We start from the raw sequence: 22,277 nt of genomic DNA, 5'->3' as shown, positions 1-22,277 counted from the left end.
TTCAGGCGCATTAGGAGGTGCAGCTTTGGTGCATTAATTCAAAGCGGGAGACTCACAGAGAGCAGAGGCGGTCATACCTGGGATGGCCGTGGGCTGGGCCGAGGTCCTGAACACAAAATGAGCCGCCTTGGACTTTCCCTGCTGGTTCTCAGCCACCACGTAGACTTCATATTCAGCATTCCAGTCCAGGGACTTGAGCATGACGTGGTCACTGCCGGATGGGAGCCGGATCTCCGGTTTCCACTCCGAGGAGAGCTTCTGGGAGAAACCGGCAGGAAGGACACGAGACACCAGGAAAGTTGAGATACAAATGCTGGTGAGGCCAGCTAACTGGAAGAACTCAAGGGAGTCACTAAGTATTGGTGCAAACTAATAAAAAGAAAAACCACTGATAGGACATGGTGTGCATTCTTTACTAGCCTGAAAAACCCTAAGGATTACACAGGTCAGGAGGTCACCCCTGCGTGTCTGCAAACACACAGACCTCGGCAGATAGCAGTGTGGCGCAGGGACCATCTGCCAAGCTGTGCTCCGCGTACGCGCACAGACACCCTGGAAGAGTAAAGAAACAAGCTTCTTGTCTGATTCAGGATGTTGCTCATGCTCAGTCAGGTACGTGTGACTCGCCCTCCTGGACACAGAAACACTGCATCGATTTGTTTTATTAAAAAGAAAAAGGATCAGGGGCACCCGGGTGGCAAGGTTGGTGGAGTGTCTGATCTCTGCTCAGGTCATGATCTCACAGTTTGTGGGTCTGAGCCCCAAGTCAGGGTCTGTGCTGACAGCTCAGAGCCTGAAGCCTGCTTCCGATCCTGTGTCTCCCTCTGTCTCTGCCCCTCCCCAGCTGGCACTCTGTCTCTCTGTCTCTCTCTCAAGAATAAACAAAACATTAAGAAAAATAAAAAATAAAAAGTACGATTTATTGAGCACTTGCTATCTGCCTGGCACTGTACTAAAGGTTTTCCACAGTTTTCTCACTGGATCCCTACCAAGAGCCTGTGAAGTGTTTCGTCAGGCTGCACATTCACGTGGCCATAGATCACCATGTGGCCCGCGTTTAATTTAAAACAAAGAAATTCAGCTGTCTGTATTCTCATTCTCTGAAAGGCTCCTTTCCTTGGCAAACTCTATAATAAAGAGGCAACCAGAATATAAAGCAAATACTGTGTTATATAAAAATATTAATAACATATTAATGATATCTAGCAAACACTGAGTGTTTGAAGTGCAAGACAGACGAACACAGGGCAGGTAAGGCTGTCATATCTTGGTGTTCTGTCCCTGCTATATTTTTGTGTGTGTGTGTGTGGGGGGGGGGGGGTAGAGAACGGATGAGTGGGGTGGGGCAGAGGGTGAGGGCGAGGGAGGATCTTAAGCAGACTCCATGCTCAGTGCTGAGCCCGACGCGGGGCTAGATCTCAGCACCATGAGATCATGACTTGAGCCGAAATCAAGAGTCGGACGCTCAACTGACTGAGCCCCCAGGGGCCACTCCCCGTTGTCTTTTTAATACAGACCTGCCTGACACAGCCACAGTGGCTTTTCTGGAAAACTGACATCTCAAGTAGCCTCATATGGGAGGTGTCTCCAGACCCAGCCGGCATCTTCAGGGTAATTATTGTTGTTACCATGTACGGGGGGTTTCCAAGTGTTAGGCACATTTCAGGCTCTTTGTTTATATTATTCCTGATCTGTACAATAATGTAAGAAACTATTTTATCTCCATTTTCCAGATGGAGAAATGGAGGTTTTGGAAGACTGGGCATGCTGGTAAGTGGTAAAGCTGAAACCGGAACCCAACTGTCTGGGCCACATGAGCATAACAAGGGCCAGACACACACTGTCCACTTCCTGTGGGCTGTGCTGGGCCACCACTCAATCCTGGCATCCTGTTCCACAGCAAGGAAGCCACAGTGGTCGCTCTTACAGGGGTGTCTCTAGGCTGGGCCTTAGAGACGTTAGAGGAGGCTCTTCATCTGATGTCAGGCTCATGCCTGACTTCACAATTGAGTGCGGAAGGGCTGAGTGGAATGACAGGTCTGCCCAGCAGCTAGCAGGGGGGTGGGCGTGTGCCTGGTAGGGCTCCGCTGTAATGACTCTCCATTAGGCCCAACCAGGTAAGAGCTCACACATCATTTCAGTGAGGGCTGATCAAAAGAGAAGGGAGTAAGTCAACTTCCTTGAAAAATCCTTTCTTGGGGGTGACTGGAAGAAAGAAAACTGCTCTCTGGTTTGTTATCTCTTACTGGTAAGAAATCCTAGCAAGAGACTCTTCCCAGTGTTCAGATTCTGCCCCTAAATCTCTCAGCAATTGACTCTGGTTGGCAGTGGCCAAGTATCGTTCTAAAACCAGAGAAACAGAGTGATTCTCATTTTGGGGGACGGAGATGACAGGCAGCATGACAGAAATCTTAGATGGTGAGCAAACCAGGAAGAAAGGGTTCAGGGCCAAGCTCATTGTTAGCAGGATTAGAACAGCTCAGGTAGCTGTGAGGGGCAGGTGGGAATACCACAGTTTGAGATGGTAGGGCAGCCTAGGGCAGGGGCTAACAGCCCAGGGTCTGCAGACAGACCTGGATTCAAACTCTGCCCATCCAGGCATGAGAGATCAGGCCGTTACTGAATGGATATAGTACTTCCTCTGTAAAGGGCAGATGATCATAAGAAGAGCTTCATCAGGTTCTCGTGGGGAGAAAATCACAGTGCCTGGCCCATAATACACAGTTTATCAAATGTCCTGATTATGAGATACCAGTATATTATATGCAGAAGCTACCGAGTAATTGCAAAATCACTTTGTAGAAATGTTCAAGAAGCAGAAAAATCAATCAGGGTATGAGTCTGTCGCCACAATCATTTCAGAGGTTTTGAAATGATCCCCGTGTAGACATGGCCTGATGGCTGTAGGTCGATCTTGGGATTTAAAACCCTGAGCAGGGCCCCTGAGCCCTGCAAGACACAGGAGGACTCTGTCCTGCACTACTTCCCCCTTTCTCCCGGGATGTGCATGCTGTTGCCCCAACAAGGTGGGTGTGACAGCTGCAGAAGCAGGTGAAAAGGGGGACGGGAGCTACTCACCGCTCGGTACTTGACCAGGTAGTGCCTGATGGGGGAGCCGCCGTCATCCTGTTTGATCAGATTCACCTTAATAGAGTTTCCATCCTCTCCCATCTGCCCTTCCAGTTTAGGTGCACTGGGTTCCCCTGCAACAGCCAGTTAATTCATGTGACATATTCGCCCACACGAAGAAAATCCAACCCAGAATGGGATGGAGTGATGGGGTGGGGCTGGGCTCTTTCTTGCTTTCTCAGAAATTCAAATGGTTAAAAAGCAATAAATATAAAACTTCAGATTCCAGTGAGATACCTCAGACTTAGCCCCAAACTGGGAGTGACTTTTGGGAATGTTCTGGGAAACCCTATTAGCACAGTCCTTTTACCATTTTAGAAACAGGATTTTTTAAAAACTGTTTCTCACTGGTGCTTGCATTTCCTTTTTGCTGTTCTTACAACTGCAGATTTAACTTTGATGAGCCTGATGCATTTTGAGGAACAGCCTGAAATGCAGGCAAATGTGCGTAAGTGTTTAAAGGAGAAAACCTACACCCATAAAATAATTCTTCACAGCAGCCAGTTTCTTCCCTGGATACGTGATTCATCTCAGGGGGCTGGGGGACCCATCCCTAACGGGGACGGAATGACACTGCATTCTTGTGACCAGCTTTCCATGAGTTAAATTGCATTACTTAGACTCATTCATATAAAAACGTGACAAGTTTCCAGGTGTGATTAAATAAAGCACAATTTGCCACGGGCAAGTCTCCCCTGTAAGCATCCTGCATTTACGGCTCAACTGCCTGAGTGATAATCCTTGGTACCTTGTTTAAAGTAACAATCATGAAAGTCTTTCTGTTTGTGAGCAGAGAGAGGGAAAAAATGGCTTCAGCATTTCTCAACAGAAAAAAGTCGATGTCTCTACCTGTGGTATACACTCAGCTCGTGAACCCGAGACAGAGGAGGAAGGTGAGCTCGGTACGGACGAATTACCAGAGGTGGGATGCTTCTTCAGTAAATAAGATGCCGACTTTCTTTAAGAGAAACTGTCTCACTAGTGTGTACTGGGAGTAATGAGGTAAGAGAATGTCTGGTATGAAAAGTTAAAATGAAGACTTAACGCATTTGGGAATTCTGCACTTCCTTCAGAGACACACATCTCTGTGTCTATTTCATGTCCTCAGACAGAAAATTGGGAGAGCCTACAAGAAGTCACCTTCTGGGAGGGTTGTCCTGGCTCGTTCACTGGAAGACAGAATCACAGACATGTAACCAAAGAACCCAGAAAGGTTTGTCGCCAGGCTTTGGACCTCATCACCCCAAGGTATACCTCTGGCCATTTGTGGCAAGGCTGCTGGCAAAGCCATTCAGCCCACCTTCCTCATTCAGCTACTCTGGGAACCTCACAGTGGCCTTGTGTCTTGCTCCCCACTTTGAGACAAGGAGGAACCAGACAGGGAAAGCTATTGGCCAGCCCTTGCTGCTCAGCCTGGGCCTGTAGCACGAACCCCACGTGGCAGCTCCTTAGACATGCAGATTCCGTTTCAACAAGATCCCAAGGTGATCCTTGTGCACCTTTAGGTGATGGGGACACACAGAAGCTGACAGGGAAGGTGCATCCCCTTAATGTCAGGGGTGATTTAGGAAGTCAGGCTTGTAATTGGTGTTCCTCCATCAGCAATTAAAAAAAAAAAGACAAAGAAAAAAATGACAAGGTTTTAGGCAAGGTTTTAGGCAAAGACTTGTCCTGTTTTCATGTTGCTACCCAGCTGCTGGTCCCAACTATTCTTTGGAAAATTCTGAGGAATTTGGTTTCGATAATGTTAAGGCAGGTATGCTTTTCAGATTCTTTTGGACCATCCTAAGCCTTAGACAACAGTTGTGTCTTATATCATTGTAAATATCCAGGGCTAGAAAGGAACTCAAACAAAGTGGAGGATATTTCAGAACCGGGCAGGTCTACACAGTCACAGATGGCAGGAGTAGGCACAGTTGAACTGGATAGCTCTGTTCTCTGAATGCAGGGGACAGACTGGTTCTGGCTGGCCTGGGACTTCCAGGTGTGAGCCTCACAAGTCCTGCACTCAGGCTGACTGGGAGAGCTCACGGCCCCAGACTGAATGGGGATGGACATTAACGAGGACTTTTGTATTCAGAATTGCAACACTGACTCTGTGATGCTCGATTTGCCTTAAGGAGGGAAGGCAGTGGCATCAGTGGCCCTGCCAACACAGTCATGGGGCGAGGACCCGGTCCTTACCCCAAAGCTTCCTTGGAAGGTAAACGGAGATTAATCTGCTGGGGCTGCTCTGGCTGCACTTTCCTTATGATTTCCTTCCAGATTTGAGCAGCGTGGGTTTCAAGGCTGAATCAAGACCACAGAACACTGGACCCTGCTTTGGGAGTGGGTGGGGGGTTTGTATCTACTTAGAAGAGGTACTCCCTTTCATGTCTGTGGGGATCCCTGTAAAACTGAATGCTTGGACAGGCCACTGCCTCAGTACCCACGTTTGCAGAATCCATGCCCCGAACGAGGTGTTCTCCAGGGCCCCCCTCTGGCTCTGACAGCACTGTGACCCAATGACAGTCACTGTGTTAGGACAAACTATCAAGAACACCTTGGCTATTTTCAAAACACTGTGAAAGACAGATGCAAAATAAGGATGGCCCTGCCAATTTCGGGGCAATGTATCCCCAGACCAGCAATTCCACATCTCTAAGGCACAGGGTTGTCCGTTTTTCTTTACAATTTTAAAAGTTATCCTCCCCAAAGTCCTATCTTTGCAAAGAGACCCCAACTGTCTTCAGAGACATGGGAACAAATATCTTGCCAAGGATTCCCTGCAGAAACTAACAGCCCCGATGAAAGCAGTCAAATCTTATCTTTGGATGTGTTTCAGAAAAAATATGATTGGAACCACAAAGAAACCACTAACAACTATTCCACAGAACACAGTTCTAACATTTACCAAAGTTGGAACACTATCATTGCTATTATATTGGAGCGACTACCATGTTATTCTGATATACGTGTATTTCTTTCTTACAGAATGTAGAGCATGGCATATAATATTTACATGTATCATTTAAAGTGCTTTAACTATGATTTACTCAACAAACGTTTACGGAGTACCTACCTCCCAGGTACCAGATAATCTCTTAGGCATTGGAGTTTCAAAGGTAAACAAGACAAAGTTCGGTTTGTCAAAAGAAAAGAAGAAACCTAGTTATGCTCAACTCTTTTTAAAAATGGCGGGGCCCTTGTACGGAAAGGTAACCCTTCCTGTGACGGTGTTTCTAGAGGAAGATGACCTTCAACTAACATCAGAGGGATTCTGACCAACTCTACACAACTTGTAGTCACATAAAGGTGGAGAAAGAGCAATATTTAAACAATTGTCTTCTCCATCTTCAAATGCACACACTCTGTCCATTTTTCTCAAGATTACGAATAGGCTAAAGGAATTGCTTCCTGAGCTGTCGGCGAAAAGGAGACTCTAGCCATACCTGATGAGGGATGGGCTGACCCGGAAGAAATGGGGCCTTGGCATTTGGGTGGCTCACTGCTTTGCTGAACACATTAGGAGAGGAAATTATTTAGAGGGTCCCAATGTGCACTCTGTTCTGAAATGGCTGCCCTGATTGAAATCATTATGGGTAATTTCCGCAAAACCAATATTGTAATTATTTGTAAATGTTGGTTTGCGATTCAGCAGCAATCGGCAGGTTGCTCCAAGAAAACCCCTGCGGTTAATTACACCTTCTGAATTTAGCTTCAGCCATGAGTCAAATTTTGCCCCCAAATATTTCACGTAAAGACTCAAAACAACATCACCTTAAAAATAAGCCTTGCCGATAACAAATACAAAATATTAGGCAACTCTGGTATTTTCTAGAAGAGTGCAAATCACGGATGCAAGAAAAGAAGAATGTACCATTGAGACCACATACAGTCAGAAATGTGGCAGGCTCGTCCTATAAATTCCTCCCAGAAATCGTAATTGAAGTGTGTATTTCTGGCCTTGCAGATTGTAGGTTCTTTGTAATTTGTGTGCTATTGTGCCCTAAAATCTGAGTCAGCTTCAATTCCTTCCCCTCGTCAGCACAAGTCCGGAGGTCAGAAAACTACTGCTGGGTACCTGAATTCCACAACAGAAATTATAGCAGGCTTAGGGGGTCTGGACAGCATCTGTGAATTTTAGAAGGAAAACAATCTTCTACTTCTTACTCAAAAACGCCCAAGTACCAAGAAGTATACCTTCTGACTGAAATGCCGAGGTGCCCCGTGGCATCCCTGACAGAGGCCTGACCTGCATTCTTTTTACCTGACCTTTGCTTTCTCTCCCACAGGGACCTGCACAGACTTCGGGGCCTCTGAGTATAAACCAGTGATGGAGATAGGGCTTGCATTAGAATCTATCACATTTTCCATCAATCAGGATTGTCTGGCATCAAAAATACTGTTACTTTTGTTTATCTTAACTCCTGTTCCCCTTTGGTCCATTACACCCTGCAAGCAATGTGAAACTTACGTATGCCTTTTCTATTATTTGTTTAGAAGAGTACAAAATGTATGACTTGGCTGTTCAAGTATGAAGCCCATTTGATTTTTCCCAACTCAGGAACATTCGAAATTACATCAAGAGGTTAGACGTTTGATCAGCCTTAGGATCTGTAGCTATGAGGCTGCTGATTGTCCTTCCTAAGACCAGGCTCTTTGCCGAACAGATGAATCTAGTGGGATCTGTGCTGCTTTCATCCTTGGAGCCTCAAACGCTCTGGGACGCCCCCTGTGACAACCCGCCTGGCTGAGGGGGCTTTCTGACAGTCCCGGCGAGCGGCTGTCAGTCCGAACATACCCAACCCTGGACGGGGTTCATTCTGTCCTAAGCATTGCTCCTCCAGATCGGGCCTGGGGAATAAATGCTCCTTTTCTCCTGAGCTCTTTCCTCCTTGTTGTCAAGAATATGCTTGTGCCAGTGCCAGCTGACTAACTGCCATCCTGGTCTCCGGCTCCAAGGAACGCCAAGGGATGCAGGGAGTGCATATAAGCCATGGCCAATTCCTTGGCTCTCCACAGAAAGGACGCGTAGCCCTGTGGCCACGCTCACGGGGGCATCCAGCCTACACATCTCTCTCAAATCGGGCTCCTCAGGAACTACGAACGTGAGCGTGTGAGCTGGGGGTGGGTGGGGAGGCCAGTGGCAGGAAGGGATATGAACTGAACAGCAAAAGATGAACTCTGACAGACTGAACCACAGAGATATCAATTCCCTTCTCGTGGGTGTCATGAAAACACCACCAGATTAGCTGATCAATTATCTCTGTTTCATCATCATCCTAAAAATGAAAATAGGACCAAGAAAGTATGGCTTGTGGTTATGGGGCTGATCCAGGCTGAGGAAGTTAGGACCCAAATAACCTCCAACAATTAACTCGGCTCCCGCCTGCGAGGCCGCCAAGGGGAGTCTGTGCACATCTTCAACACGATTTCACGGACATTAGGTTACTTATAAAGAAGTACAAAGCTCCTGGGAAGCCCTAGGGAAACGGGCCCTTTGCAGAGCCCCCGGCCTCTGCCCCCAGGATTCGGGCCGACACGCTTCACTGCCTCCCCTCTGCAGACCCTTCACGCTAGCTCTCTACCCTGTAACCGCCAGTGCGGGGAATCCTTAAGAATAAAGGCAATTAGAGCAGAGCCCTGGTGAAAAGTCTGTGTCGACCTGCCAGAGACCGTGGCAATCCAGACACACAGCTGTAAAAAAAATAAATAAATAAATAAAGGAAGGAGTGGAAGGGGTGGTTAGTGATGTTTTCAATCTAAGAAGGAAGAGTGGGTGTTAAGGAGCTTAGTTCACCAGAATCAGCATGTCCTAGTACGAGAGGCAGTGTCAGTAGCTAAAGAAAAGAAGATCATTATGAATGGGGGGGGGGGTGATCCATGCTAAAACATGCAGCACACAGAGGGGCGCAGGGGGCTTCTCATCACACACATGCTGGCGGTGGGGAGGGTGGGGAGGCCCGTTTACTTACACAGAGTCCTCATAGGTGACAGAGTCATTGGAGGAAGGAGGCCCGGCCACGACGAGGTGCCGTGATATTAAAAATCAACTTGGCACGGGAGCATCTTAGCTCACCACAGCAACCCCACTCCTGGGATCCTGGGACAGGTGCCTAAGTTTCCCCATCACGAACCCCTATTTGCAAAGCTCTACAGGTTCAGGACTAAGGGAGCCAAGGGCATGGCGTCCAATGCCTGTTTTCACCTCCCTTCTGACCCCGTGCTGCCGAACCCAGTCAACACTGTGGACGGGAACCTGAGATTTACACAACACGCAGCCTGTGTCAAGGGCATCCTAGAGCTAGTGTGTGTGTGTGTGTGCGTGTGCGTGCGCGTGTGTGGAGGGGGCAGTGGTGGAACAGGAACTGGATTTCATCACCTGTCGGATGTACACCCCTCTGCTGGGAGATGCACCTGCTCACTTACCCATCCTCAGGCCCCACTCACCTGAAAGCCTTGCTAGTGTTCAGAGAAAGGAGGCAAGCACTGTTTTTCACGAAGCTTCATTTCTCTCCGTGAATTTTACTCGCTACGACCCTCTCCAGTCCCTTAAATTGTATTATTAAGGGCCATTTCTGGCTGCTTGCTGCTCATCTGAATAATGAGTCCTCCGCCTGTCCCTTTGCAAATGGTAAGAGAGGGTCTGTCACAGAAGGGAATGTGGTTTGACAAGGCGGTAATCATACTTTCGAATTCTACAGGCACTTTAACTGATTTTTTTTTTTTTTTTTTTTTTTTTTTTAGCACTGGCCACATTTTTACTGACACCCAAGACCATTGCTACAGTGCATTTCTGAGGCAACCGCAGGAAACATCTTCAAACATTTCTTGCCTGGCTTAGAATGTCTGGAAGAGATCTCTGTCCAGAGGGGTGGATCTGTTTCAACCTTGCTCATGTTGTACTCTGCTTCGTCCTGAATTCTAGCACTGCACAGAAATAACCAAACTTGTTTTTAAGAAAGAAACGAATGGGTTTCAACCCAACACCTCACCCTTCAGATCTCAGGGAGAAAATCCGGGTTTTCCCTTGGAACAGTCATCTCAAGTCTTTAGAAGAACACAGTCCCCCTCAGAGAAATAATGAAACCACAGGATGTGGAGTGAGACTCGGGAGTTTAGAAAATCTTAGGCTCCCAGTATCCCCTACCCTAAGGTTCACAGATTAGGTTGCCTTTTGAAGGTAGGTCAAAGTCATTAGCACGTCAGATGTTCCCCTGCTTTGGGGACACACCCACTTAATTTCAGACAGCGTAAATACCACACATCTTTTTGGAAGTGACAGACGGCTCCAACCCAAGACCTCGTCCAGGAGTCTGGTTGTAAACGGGACTCAACATGGGCACAGTGACCACACCCAGAAAGCTGACATCCTCAGAGGTGGTCAGTGTGCAGGATGAGCAAGAGGGAGCATCCACAGGGCTCACACGCACAGGGGCACAAAATGAGAGGACAGACCAGGAACAGAGAACATGCATGCAACAGCTATGGATGGTTTTGTCTGTGTGAATGTCGCCCAGTCAGTTCCTTGGAGACGTGAGGCCAGACGGGGACCCCTCGCATGCACGGGCACACTGGGCGGTTATTCGTGTTAGTCTGGCTTTCGTGATCAGTGCAGCCTGTGTGTCTCAGGTTGTGATGTGACGTAACAATTTTCAGTTAGAAGAGAACAGAATGCATGTGACTCCCAGGGCAGGTTTTGAATAGGTGTTTGATTTTACAGTGGGGAAGTTGCAAGCAGAGGCTTCCTTTTCTCTTTATGGTAAACGAGAAATGTTTTCACAGGGTTGTGACAGTCACAATATTAACTAATTATTTTGTCACGGCTATGCGCTTAATTAGGCTATAATTTTATTTCCTTTGCTGCAAGGGTCAATCATGTGCTTCTTGATTACAAAGAGATCTCCAGTCATGGTTAACTGCCAACTTTTGCTTTGATTTCTAACCCCCACTGTCCAGGGGGGGAGGGTCACTCTTAAAAAGTGACACATCAACAATGCAAACTGCTTTCATTCCAAATTCTTAAATCTCTCCCTTCAGAAAGTCCTCAATTTGCATGAATTTTATGAAGCACTCTCATTGGTTTTGAGCAAATAGAACCTTTGCAATTGATACACTTCTCTCTGTAGCATTTCAGTGTTGTAAACAGATACATTTCACATTTTCACAGAAATGACTCATTTTAGAGCAGCTGTGGTTTTCAGAACTACTGGATAAAGTTAAACAACAATGTCATAAAGGTCACTGAAAAAAACCGCTTTCTGGGAAGTAATTTTTATGAACTCTCTGGTAAAAATTCAAGTTTGCAAACTGTGTGGTGGTAAATGTGGTTTTGCTGTGGATGGCAGTTTGTAGGGCCAAGTTTCTTGGAGCGAAATGTTAAACCAAAGCCTGCCACGGTATCAAATTGTCATGTCAAGGCTGCAAAGAATTGATGGATTCTAGAGGTGAACTGAGAACAAGAGGAAATCTTTCAAATGGCTTCGCTTGGGAAATCTGAGACGGGAAGAAATGAGTGGGCCCTAGGTGCCAGGCTGCGGTCCCAGGTTTATTTCCCTAATCAGAACAAAGAGTTTTACCTTCTGTTCACCAGCGTGGACGACATCATCAGCACCATGCAAGCCACATGACAAAGTCACATGATACGCACGCACATGATTGGTTGAAAGGAAAGTGGAGGAGGTCACATGGAAAATACAAAAAAATTAAAAACTGATGTAAACAATGGGCAGGGAGAAAAATCAACAACAAAATCACAGACTAAATAAAAGGAGAAATCAAATTAAATTAGCAGCATATATAGGAAACATTGGGAGGACAGTAAAACTGCCCAGAAATAGAAGGATAATAAATCGTAAAGAGCATTTGGTTAACGACACCAATAAGCATTAGATACGGCTGCAACACTGCATATTAATACCACATCAAGGAGTATGTAAACTTATTTGGAAATAGGGAGGTGTTTCTGCCGGGACCCAGATGTCAAAGTCAATCCAGGAGACTGCTGAAGGAAAAAAAAAAAAAAGCAAGTTATTATTCACAGATTCCAGAAATCTCTCGGCATCCTTGGGAAACAAGGGCAATCAAGGAGAACATGGGTCGTGCAGGAGAAGTCTCCAGACTGTGTGTCCTGTAAGAACAAAATATTACGTTACACTGAGAAAAGCCATTGCCTGTTTCCTTTGGTGCATGAGGAGAGGGGGAGTGGGCGCAGGCCAGAGGAGGCAGCCCTGGGGATTCCCTCCTCGCTTTCCAGTTCATCTACCCGCATTATCCCGGAGCTCCCAGTGACAGCCCCGTTGAGACACCTGTGAAGGCAGAGGCTAGTCATTGCACAAAGGGACGAGGTTTCCTTCTGGTGGTCAAGACAGTGGCTCCATCAACACTGAGGAGCGAAACTGAATGGACCCCCTGGCCCCACGAGCTAAGACTCTGACCCTGACCAAGTGCTTGGGCATTGGTGGACATAGTTATCTCTCCAGACTTGTGGCTGCACTTGATAAGATATGGATTTGATTGTGATCATTAAAAAAAATGTTTGGATTTGTCCACGTTCCTTTTTGTCATCTGTTGTATTTATACTCTAATTTGTTACTGAATGACCTGCCTTGTCCAAAGGCAGTTTGGGTTTCCTGCCTTCACTTGCACAGGCCAGGGGAAGATCAGCGAACTGCCAGTTGAAGCTAAGAGAAGGGCAAAGAGGGGAGGCGGAGAGATCTTTCTGTCCAGAGCACGACCACTGCTTAAAAATAATGCAAGAGAAATATGCTTCAGCCCCGTTACATATTCTTGACGCTCTGAGCGGATGGAGGCTGTGCTTCCTACTGTCTGAAACTGTACAGGCTCTGGCACATTCCAACCAAGGGTATCCTGCGGGGATTACATTCACCTGATCAGTTTCTCTTTTGATTTTATCTAGGACACCTTCGTTCACTCAGAAGTATAAATGGATCAGCACACACACACACACACACACACACACACACACACACACTCCATAGCAAAAACAGAAGACATTATTTATTTTCATCCCTATTGATTGGCTGACGATCGATGGATCGTTGTACGCATCTAGCTACTCTGCTCTTAGCTCCACTGTATTCACACGTGCTACCTTTTGCCTTATTGTTGAGGAATGTGCTCATGCCAAATACAGGCTGCTGCCCAAGTGTGATGGTCTTTCCTTCATCCCAGTATCCACTGGGACTTAAATTTAGGTCAGTAGTCCAATGGCGCATGCGCGCTCACACACACACACACACACACACACACACACACACACACGACACTTTCTTCTCTTTGATGTCACTTTCTAGGCATTTTATCTGTGGACAGAAACGTCTGATGTTTAAAACGTAAACATCTGTCAGGGGAGAACACCTAATTCCTCCTTAAGGATAAATCTGGATTCAAGGTTCCAGGGAGGACCAATCTACAGTGAGACACCTTAAGTATGACCGAGCTGTGCAAATGCATTACATAGCCTACAATGCCAGGTCCACACACCACACCAAGCTGGGAAGACCAGGAACACGGCTGTTAGAAGAAGAAAGGGTGCTATTAATTGCATTCTTTTTCCCAAATGCAAAAAACAAACAAACAAAAAACAACCCACCCCCAAAACAACCCATCATCTGAGTGAAGCCCGCACAAGCACAGTTCCATGTCCCCTGCTCTGCTCTGCCGACAAAGTGAAACCTGAAAAGCATCAGGAATTAAAATTCATTGCAGCACACACACAGAGAGAACACCAAGAAAGCAGACCCTCAGCTATGTTCTGCAGCAGAGAAAAGAACCATTTCATGCAACACACAGAACCAGGAAACTCTTTTCTTCTCTGTTCAATTATGTATCAGAAACCCTGGCCCCGGGAGCGGGAGCGAGTGGGAGCTATATTTTGCATACATGCTTTCTGCCTTCTCTGGCTACTGCTCAATGGATGCATGTCATTTCTTCCTGTGCACTCAGAAATATAGGATCTAAACCCCCACATGGCCATGGAAACCGCTGTAAACACACACACACACACACACACACACACACACACACACACACACAGGGGATCCTGTTGACTTGGGACTTAAGGCCTAATACACAAGCTCACCTCATTAGAGCATTATAAAGGCAAGCTTGGAACATGTCACAGTTGTGATGAAGTGTAATGTTTTCCACAAGTCTGGCCCCAACTGTACCCTCAGCAGATGAATTCCAGAGCTCTGATCTGGACTCTGGGTAACAAACTTGAGGGGGCTTGGCTATGCTTCCTGGGGCCACCATTTTCCTAGCTCTGAGGAGGAGGGCTGTGAGGAGGCCTCTGCCCCCCTGTGCCCTGTGCATTCCTCATGACCCCTTGCCTTGCCTCAAGGTGCCACGAAGCAGGGCATGCTGTCAGGAAGTAGCAGCTCCTGCCCTCTCTGCTGCCCCCTTCACCTCCCACCTCTCTATTTTTCTCTATTCCTTCCCTTGTTCTCAGTCTTGGCAACGTGCGCGTGCGTGCATGTGTGTGTGTGTGTGTGTGTGTGTGTGTATGCATGTGTGCCACACTTCACAGGGGAGGGACAACTAAAGCGGGGAAGAGATGCTGTTCTTTTGTCTCCTTGGTGTTTCTCTAATCCTATTCTGTTGTTTCACACAAAGGGAAATTTGGAAAACTCTCTTCATGCAGAATGTTCTTCACATAATCACCCCAGCTCTTCCTGGTCTCCTGGCCACGCAGACAGCATGCGTAGGAAACCACACCAGGCGGAGAGCCTCCATGCATTCACAACTGTTACTGTTAATACAAGGGACAATGTCAGGCAGCACCGTGACCCAGAAGTCAGCTCGGCAACAAGCAGCAATCTGGCCAAGAGCCGCCATAACTCTATACTCACTAGACGGTTCTGTGGTTGGGAGGGCAGGAAGAGGCCAGGTTGCTATGGAAACACGAAGGGCAGACAGGGCACAGTAAGGTGAAGGAGAGAATGGAGATATAAATTATATTCATAAGTAAACATATGAATGTGTTTATATACATATATAGACATTATTATAAAGAAAAGCAGGGGATATTCTCTCATTTCCTCCTTCCCTGATTTATCGGTGTAAATACAGAGATTTTAAAAAAAATTATCAGAGATCTTGCTGACAAATCACTCTCCTGTGGTGAGAAAAAACATATTTACTCATTTACCCTCATTTACTCTGACCACAAATTCCAGCTACTATGTGCTGGGTACTGTTGTCTTGGGTTTTTCATACTTAGTCTTGAATTTTCACAGATACCTATGAGACAGGTAGAATCTATCATTTGAGAGATACGAACTCTGGCGTTCAGGAGGCTGTGACTCATTCAGGGTCATGGAGCTGTGCAAAGAGGGAGCAGACATGGGATTTGAACCCAAGGCTGTTTCTGGTTCTCAAGCCTGAATGCCTGCTGTTCCAGCCACTGCCGGGACATCACCACCTGGTGTGGCGGGGCTGTTTCTAAGCCAAACAGATTCAACAGGCGGCTTCTGAGTGAGGGTCTGAGTTGCCTCCTGAGGCTGTGCCCAACGTGCAGCAGCTTCTGATACTCGAGGGAAGATACAGCCAGGTGGGCGGTGCCTGGCCCTGCCTGCCCCCGACGGCTGCTCTGGGCACCTGCTGGCATGACAACTTGGGCCTCATGCAGCTGCTGTCTCCCTTTGCTCTCCACGCACCAACCCCCAACACACACCAAAAGCTGGGTTCAAAACTCCGAGTCAGAGGCACAGAGCTCTCTCCTGAGCCCCCAAAGGAACAGAAGGACAGGGCAGCCAAATGAAACAAGATCATAAGTGAGCGAGGCTCAGTCAGGAATGACGAAGCCTGACGCCAACCAGGTTTGGCAGTCCTGCTTCTGGGTGGGCAAACACAGCTTGGTGAGCGCTACAGTGTTTTTTTTTGGGGGGGTGGTACGGGAGGAGGGCCATTTACTCATCCTATTTTATGGAAGAGAAAAACAAGGCTCACTTGTGAAGGGTTAAGTAACTTGCCTGAGCGCCTACGGCCAGGCACATCTGTGAGCAGACACTGTTTATTTTCCCACAAATATTTACGAGACAAGTATGCATTTATGGAGAAAGTGAAAGCTACAGGCCTCGCTATCTAATTTCAGTGTCTGAATCCAACTGTGCCAATTAAAATGAAGGGTGAAAACACAACACCCCAAAGCATTTCTTATGACCCTGCCGAACAGATATTTTCCTTGGCAAATTCCTTTGGTTTCTCCGAATGTCAGCTTGAGTCCAGCCTGGGAAGAATCCTGAGGACAGGGCCCGGCTGGGCTGCACCGGCCCCGGGGAAGCCTGGCCGCACGATTTTCAGTCCAGAGCAATGCCTGTCACTTGCCTACTCTCCATCTGGGGGTGTGGGCGGGGGGTGGCGAATGTGGGACGCTCTGTGCCTTCCTCTCTTCTCATTTGCTTCTCTAAAACCTAGTGCTGCTTTCTGCCAACAGAGTTGAATTATCACCTGGTGAAGGAGATAACATTACGCAGACCCACCGTGGCTGGTGGAAAAGCAGCCTGCGGAGAGACGGATGAAGAAAACGATACTCACTATTGGGATGAGACAATGGAGCGGGGGTGGAGGAGCTAGTAGGAGCCGCTGAGGAAAGAAACATGAAGGTAAAGAAAAAAAAAAGAAAAAAGAGAAGGAAAAAAAGCTCATTGAGGCACAGATACTGAATGAAAAAAAAAAAAAAATGGAAGAGTCACCCCAGGGTGTCAGTGGCAGGAGCTGAAGCGGGTTAAAGCAAGGAGGAAAAACACCATGCATGAGGGCAGGTGGCCTGCGGGCCAGCGGAGAGCAGGGCTCTCTGACTTCGGACCGCAAGCCTGTGTCTCTGCCAAGCCCCAGGGTTCAGTAAGGGACGGGGCCAGGAGCAGCAGCAGAGGCCTGCAGCCCCGCCTGAAACAAACAACCGGTTCAGCAGGACCAGCCGTCTCCATGCGATCACATGTCAGGAGGAGACGGAACCTGGAGCCCGGCTTAAGGTGAATGTGGAAAAAAGGAGGCTTTGGCTTTTCACGTGCTAGATGTCCATATGCGCTCCTGTACAGGCCGATGTCTCCACTCCAGGCGTGTGCGTGGAGCAAAGCCTGTAAGCCTCATTCTCTAATCTCAATGTCCCAATGACACAGAAATGACCTTCCTACTCAAAGTTTACTACTGGGTGAGATCCAGGATTGTTTGGCATCTGGATGATACTCTAAGCACCACTGCCCTCCAAAACCCTATACGGGTTCTCCAGATGCTGCTGTGAGCGTTACTCTCGCTCTCTCTTGGACAAAGGGGATGCTAAAGAGACTGGAACTAGATAAGTAACGCTCACCCCACTTTCGGCTTGGAGGACCGTCAGCGAGGGCTCATCTGAGGCATCCTGGACACTGAACAGATGTCTAGTTTTCTGCTGGCAAATATTCTGAGGTTGTCCCATCAACAATCACAAAACAAAGTTCCCTCTGGGAGCTAGATGAAAATCTGAAAAAACATCACCGTATCTCCAACACTGCCTGGGCACTCATGGTTTGGTCTTCCTTTTCCCTCCCAGATGAGGGACCTCATTAAACCACGTGAGTACAAGGTCACCGGAGTCAGAGCAAGATGGCCTACTAACTCATGGTGACTTGATGGTCTGGTTAATTCATGTGAAAGTGTATCTTTTTTATTTTTTTGGCTTCAAATGTTTGCATACCTGTCCATATTATTCTGGAAAAGGGGTGGAGTTTTATCTGTTTTAAACACAATATATTAGAATACGTTTAATTTATACTTGCAATGTGCCATCTAGGGGGCAAAATTCTGTGAAAACAAACATCTCAGGATGCCTCTTTTACAAAGGAGAGACTCATTCATAATCTGTATACCCTGAAAGAAATGGTCTATTTTGCTTCACAGTTCAGAAGCAAATTAAGAGGTAAACATTCAGGCAATGAAATTCTGAAGGCGTGTGGCTCAATCACAGAGAACAGGATGCACGCTCAAATGTCACATCATCAGGTTAGGGCCTCGGCAGCTTTGACAGGGAAGCAGCCCCTCCCAAGGCAAACGGAGGTTGTGAGCTTTCCACCGTGACAACACGCAGACATCTGGCCTAAAAAGACGTGAAGCAGGGACATCTTTCCAGGCTGCAGTTCTATTTGCTTGTTTGGAGTCACAGCTGCCTCGTTACCTTCACACACATGTACGAACGGGACACAAAGGAATCTTCAAACAGGTGAACCATGCTTTCTAATATGGCAGCTCAGAAGCAGGAGCTCTCTGAGGTTACCTGTGGCTTTGGCACGTTCATGCCCCCGAAGGTGGGTAAGTCTATTAGGGAGCCAGGAGAGCAACCCCATTATTGGCACATCTCAAGGAACTTCAAGAGATAAACTAGTGTAAAATGCACTGGCTTTCACCTACTGCCTCCTAACCAGGGGGTGGGGGACGGAGGATGGGGTAGGGTGTCTGGCAGCAATGACTCTCTCTGTTCAGCATGACGGCGTGTTGACCCTGAGTACCTTCTCTCCCTTGGGGTGAGTGTGCACCTAGGGCCTAACTCCAGCATCACGGGCTCAGGCTGTCCACGTGCACCCCAACATTACAGGAGGGGAAAGCACTGCCAACAGGCCAGACGAGCCGGTGTCAGAAACCAACGCTGCTGGTTCTTGGGCTTGGTGTAAGCATGCAGCTAAACTGGTGGCTGATTTCACACAAGCTTTGTGCCTTCTGAGGGAGGGAGAACTCAGAGAAGTCCTTCCTAAAACGTGCCCTCACTTGCCAGTAGCAGTCAGTCAGTGGGTTTTGTCTTGGGCGTGATAGATGCTGGAGTCGCCCTTCCAACTGTATTCTTCTTCAGGATGGGTCTGGGTACCCCTGGGGCCAGGCCCTCCCTTCAGCCCCTCTAGGAAGGTCATGAGGGTACAGGAAATACCATAATAACCAACTGTAGTGAGCGTATGATGTTCTCACATGTACGCTGCCTCTTATCCAGTTCAAGTTCTTGACAAAGGCACTCAACGCTAAGGCTGGGCCACGACTCTTCTTATCTAAGAGGAGTTTGGTTTTTTTTTTTTTTTGTAATTCTTTAGGCCATAACTTATTAGATAATTGAGAAAACTGACTTTGCATGCCTCTAGCAATGCCTGCTGCTGGATCGTTCATGACCTACTTGGAATGGACAGCTGACCACACCATTTTCCAAAGGGCCTCTTGGAATCTGGGTTAATTACCCACTTTCCTACTAGCAGATAACAAACAATGAGGTCTAGAGGTCTCTCTCTTTTTTTAAATTAAACACCGACTTTTAAAACATAGCATCTGTTTAAGAAATTCTTTACCTTTACAAGGGCTGAGCTGGCAATGAATGAAAATCTCTTACAGGCTTTGAACTCTAAGACCCAGTTACTCTGATTCGGTACTCAAACCCCAAGTACTAGTAAGCAACTCAAAAGGAGGCCTCATCCCAGCCTTCCTGTCTATGGTGTACCCAAGCCACATCCATTTACTGGTCAAAATTCAGAAGAGTAGAAGCCCAAACTGAGAGTAAAGATCCAGGAGCAAGTGCTCTCACCTTCAGAGCTGCCCCTTCTGCCCCTTCTGAGTTTCCTCGGGGCCTGGGTGCCAAGGGGAGCTGACAGCTGTCACTCTTAACCTGACCACTCCAATCCCCAATCCTGACTCTTTCCAGAACCGGTTCATTCAGGAACCAAGTCTGCTGAGATCATGGATTCAGCGCTTGCTGAAAATCTCCGAACGCCTACACTGAGCTACTTAGTTTCTGCTGTGGCTGCAATATTTCTGAATAAATTTTAAAAAGATAAGCTTCCCTGAGTGCCTTTCAGGAGCTAGGAGCTTTTTATGAAAAGAGTGTGCAGTTTTCCGAATACCTTTTCTTGTGAGTCTCTCTGGGTAACACTGAACTCAGCCTAGGAAGCAAGGGGCAAGCGTCAGCGGGAGTGAGGCTTGGGGGGCATCTTATAGCCCAAGATCAGACCCCTGTCCCCGCCCTTGCCCCCGCCTCCGTGGAGGCGGCGGGCTTCTGTAGCCCTTGCTCCTTAGGTTCACTATTTACAGCTTACATGTCCTTCCCATGGAGAACTCCCCTCCCTATATGCTTGGCAGTGAAGATACTAAGGAGCTGGTCAGTCTTTTCCAAACGTGGAAATGTGGAAATGCACGCTGCAAATAACCTCCCTCTAAAGAACACAACTGACTGCAAGTGGGGATTTAACCCCAGCAGCTGCCTGCAGCACCTACCTGGGACTTGGGAGCCAAAGCTCATGTTACCCTTTACAACTGCGGCTGCTGCTTGGGCCTCCTAGAGCCCCCCAGCTGCCACAGACAGAAAGGGGAGGCACTACGAGCTCGAGTCTTTTATCTCCTCAAGGCAAAAGCGCAAGTCCTTTCAGCTGCTTTTCCCTGTGAAGGGATTCTGAATCCCTGGTGTGGCTGCGGTCACTTCTCTGGCATCCTGGCAGGAGGTGAGGCGGTGCTCTCGCGTGTTACTCAGAGACCGCCTGTAGACCCACCTTGCTTAGCTTGGCGTGCAGCGGCATTGCCACGGGGAGTCATCACACACAGAAATTAATCGATCAACACAATTTCGAAGGACACAGAAATTGCATGCTCTACAACAGGACGAGTGTTAGCCTCTTGGAGGAACCTACAGACATTAACAGGAGCACAACTAGACCAAGGTCAGTGTGGTTAGGGCCCGGACAGCATCATCTACTTCAGCCTAAGGGACGAAAAAGGGACCAGAACTAAATTAAGAACTAGGACTAGCAGATGTTAACACTATAGAAACAGATAATGAGGTATGAAGAGGCACTTACGTGGAAGAGGGCTGTCTGCATTTCCCATGGATGGAACACAGACGATAAGAAAAGACAAGAGACAGACCCAAGGGGGAAAAAAAAAAGATGTAAAAGAAATGAATAGACTCAGGACAGCACATGGAATTGGAAATTCAAATTATCATGTTATTTCAAATCCAGAAAGAAGCAGTTCCTGCAGAAAGAAGATGAGACAGGCCTGCTTCTGGAAAAGGTAGGGGGACTGCTTGCCGGCCTCTGGCTTCAAAGAGAAGGAAGCAAGGGATTGTCCTGCGTGGCTTTTCATCCCAGGAACCAGAGAGGACCCAGGGATCCCTGTGACCGCTCAAGGAGTCGGGCTGTGCTGCACCTGCTATAGCTGGGAGGATGCACGGTCCTCCCAGAGGTTTGGGGCTATGGAGGGATATCAGCAGAGCCTGGCCTTCTGTGGGACAGCGGGGAAAGCGAGGCAGGCAGAGGTGAGGGAAAAGGGAATGATGGAGGAAAGCGGTGCCATCCTGAATGGATCAGGAAGAAGCGCCTCTCTGGAAAGAGGCCCCAAGGGAGGGAGACCCTGACGCGCGCTCCTGGCGGGAGGGAGGAGGAGCAGAAGAGTCAGGGGCCTCAGCCACCCTTTTCCCTCGTGCACTGCTGGGCTCTTGCTCCTGCACATACATCGCACAGCAGCCCCTGCATTTCCGTAACGTCATCTCTCTGCTGTGGCAAAAATCCCACACCTAATTACACGAACCATCATTGTCTTTACCCTCTTCCTTCAAGTCACGGGGTGCTTTAGGGCCTTTGTGACCTGTGTCCAAAAGCAGTGTCTCCCAAATCCCTCCACAACATGCCTCTGCGTCTCTGCCCGCTCCCTTTACGACGTGTCAGGGGCTTCCTCCCTGGCTGTTATTCTAACAGGAGGGACCCGCTACTGTGACAGTGTCACCAGGCACTTTGGGGAAGAGAACAGAAGGGGCTGGGCATCAGCCATCACTGAGGGCCAAGGAACTAGGAGGTGGGACCTCCTGGAGCAGAGGAAGCTGAAAGACAAAAGCTGTCATCCAAACCATGGATGGGGCAGCTCAGGGTCCCCTCTGCCCCTGAGGAGAAGAGGGTGGGGATGGGGAAGAGGCAGGGCAGCTGCTTTTACTTACGGACTGGCTGCGTCTTGAACTCAGAGGCTGTGCTGATCTCCCCCAGCCCCTTGCCGTTGAGGGCCGCCAGCCGCACCGCGTACGTCGTCTCCGGCTTCAGGCCCACGATGGTGACAATGCCCTCCATGTTGGCTGTTGCGAGAATATGAGAAGGATCACAAAGGGTGGAAAGCCCATTAGTAAAATGGCGCAGCCGCTGTGGAACGCAGCA

The 22,277-nt window shown here is 48.0% G+C and overlaps 1 protein-coding gene and 1 long non-coding RNA gene across 11 annotated transcripts in view; one reads left to right on the top strand and one right to left on the bottom strand.

Annotated features, from left to right (window-relative positions):
- NCAM1 (neural cell adhesion molecule 1) overlaps positions 1–22,277 on the bottom strand; it is a 312,658-nt gene that overhangs the window by 15,764 nt on the left and 274,617 nt on the right. For 3 of the 7 annotated variants that reach the window (XM_047877467.1, XM_047877463.1, XM_047877466.1), the window contains exons 13-15: positions 22,067–22,198; positions 3,079–3,203; positions 78–255 (exon numbers count right to left, since the gene is read on the bottom strand). In XM_047877467.1, the coding sequence (XP_047733423.1) occupies positions 78–255; positions 3,079–3,203; positions 22,067–22,198 (435 nt within the window). Of the gene's footprint in view, positions 1–77; positions 259–3,078; positions 3,204–18,617; positions 18,621–22,066; positions 22,199–22,277 lie in introns of all 7 variants that reach the window. The other 4 variants (XM_047877465.1, XM_047877461.1, XM_047877460.1 and 1 more) reach the window with 3 other exon arrangements.
- LOC125176295 (uncharacterized) lies at positions 239–12,654 on the top strand. Of its 4 annotated transcripts, XR_007156205.1 has the most exons (5): positions 239–612; positions 1,516–1,611; positions 1,734–1,770; positions 3,518–9,745; positions 9,859–12,654. It is a non-coding gene; the product is annotated as an uncharacterized LOC125176295 (long non-coding RNA). The 4 variants fall into 4 exon arrangements; XR_007156204.1 differs by having other exon boundaries at positions 1,734–9,745; XR_007156206.1 differs by having other exon boundaries at positions 1,516–4,131; positions 4,238–9,745.

This window comes from Prionailurus viverrinus, chromosome D1 (assembly GCF_022837055.1).
Source record: "Prionailurus viverrinus isolate Anna chromosome D1, UM_Priviv_1.0, whole genome shotgun sequence".
Classification (NCBI taxonomy): domain Eukaryota; kingdom Metazoa; phylum Chordata; class Mammalia; order Carnivora; family Felidae; genus Prionailurus; species Prionailurus viverrinus.
The sequence above is the reverse complement of the archived record's forward strand: the minus strand, read 5'-3'. Positions and strand labels throughout refer to the sequence as shown.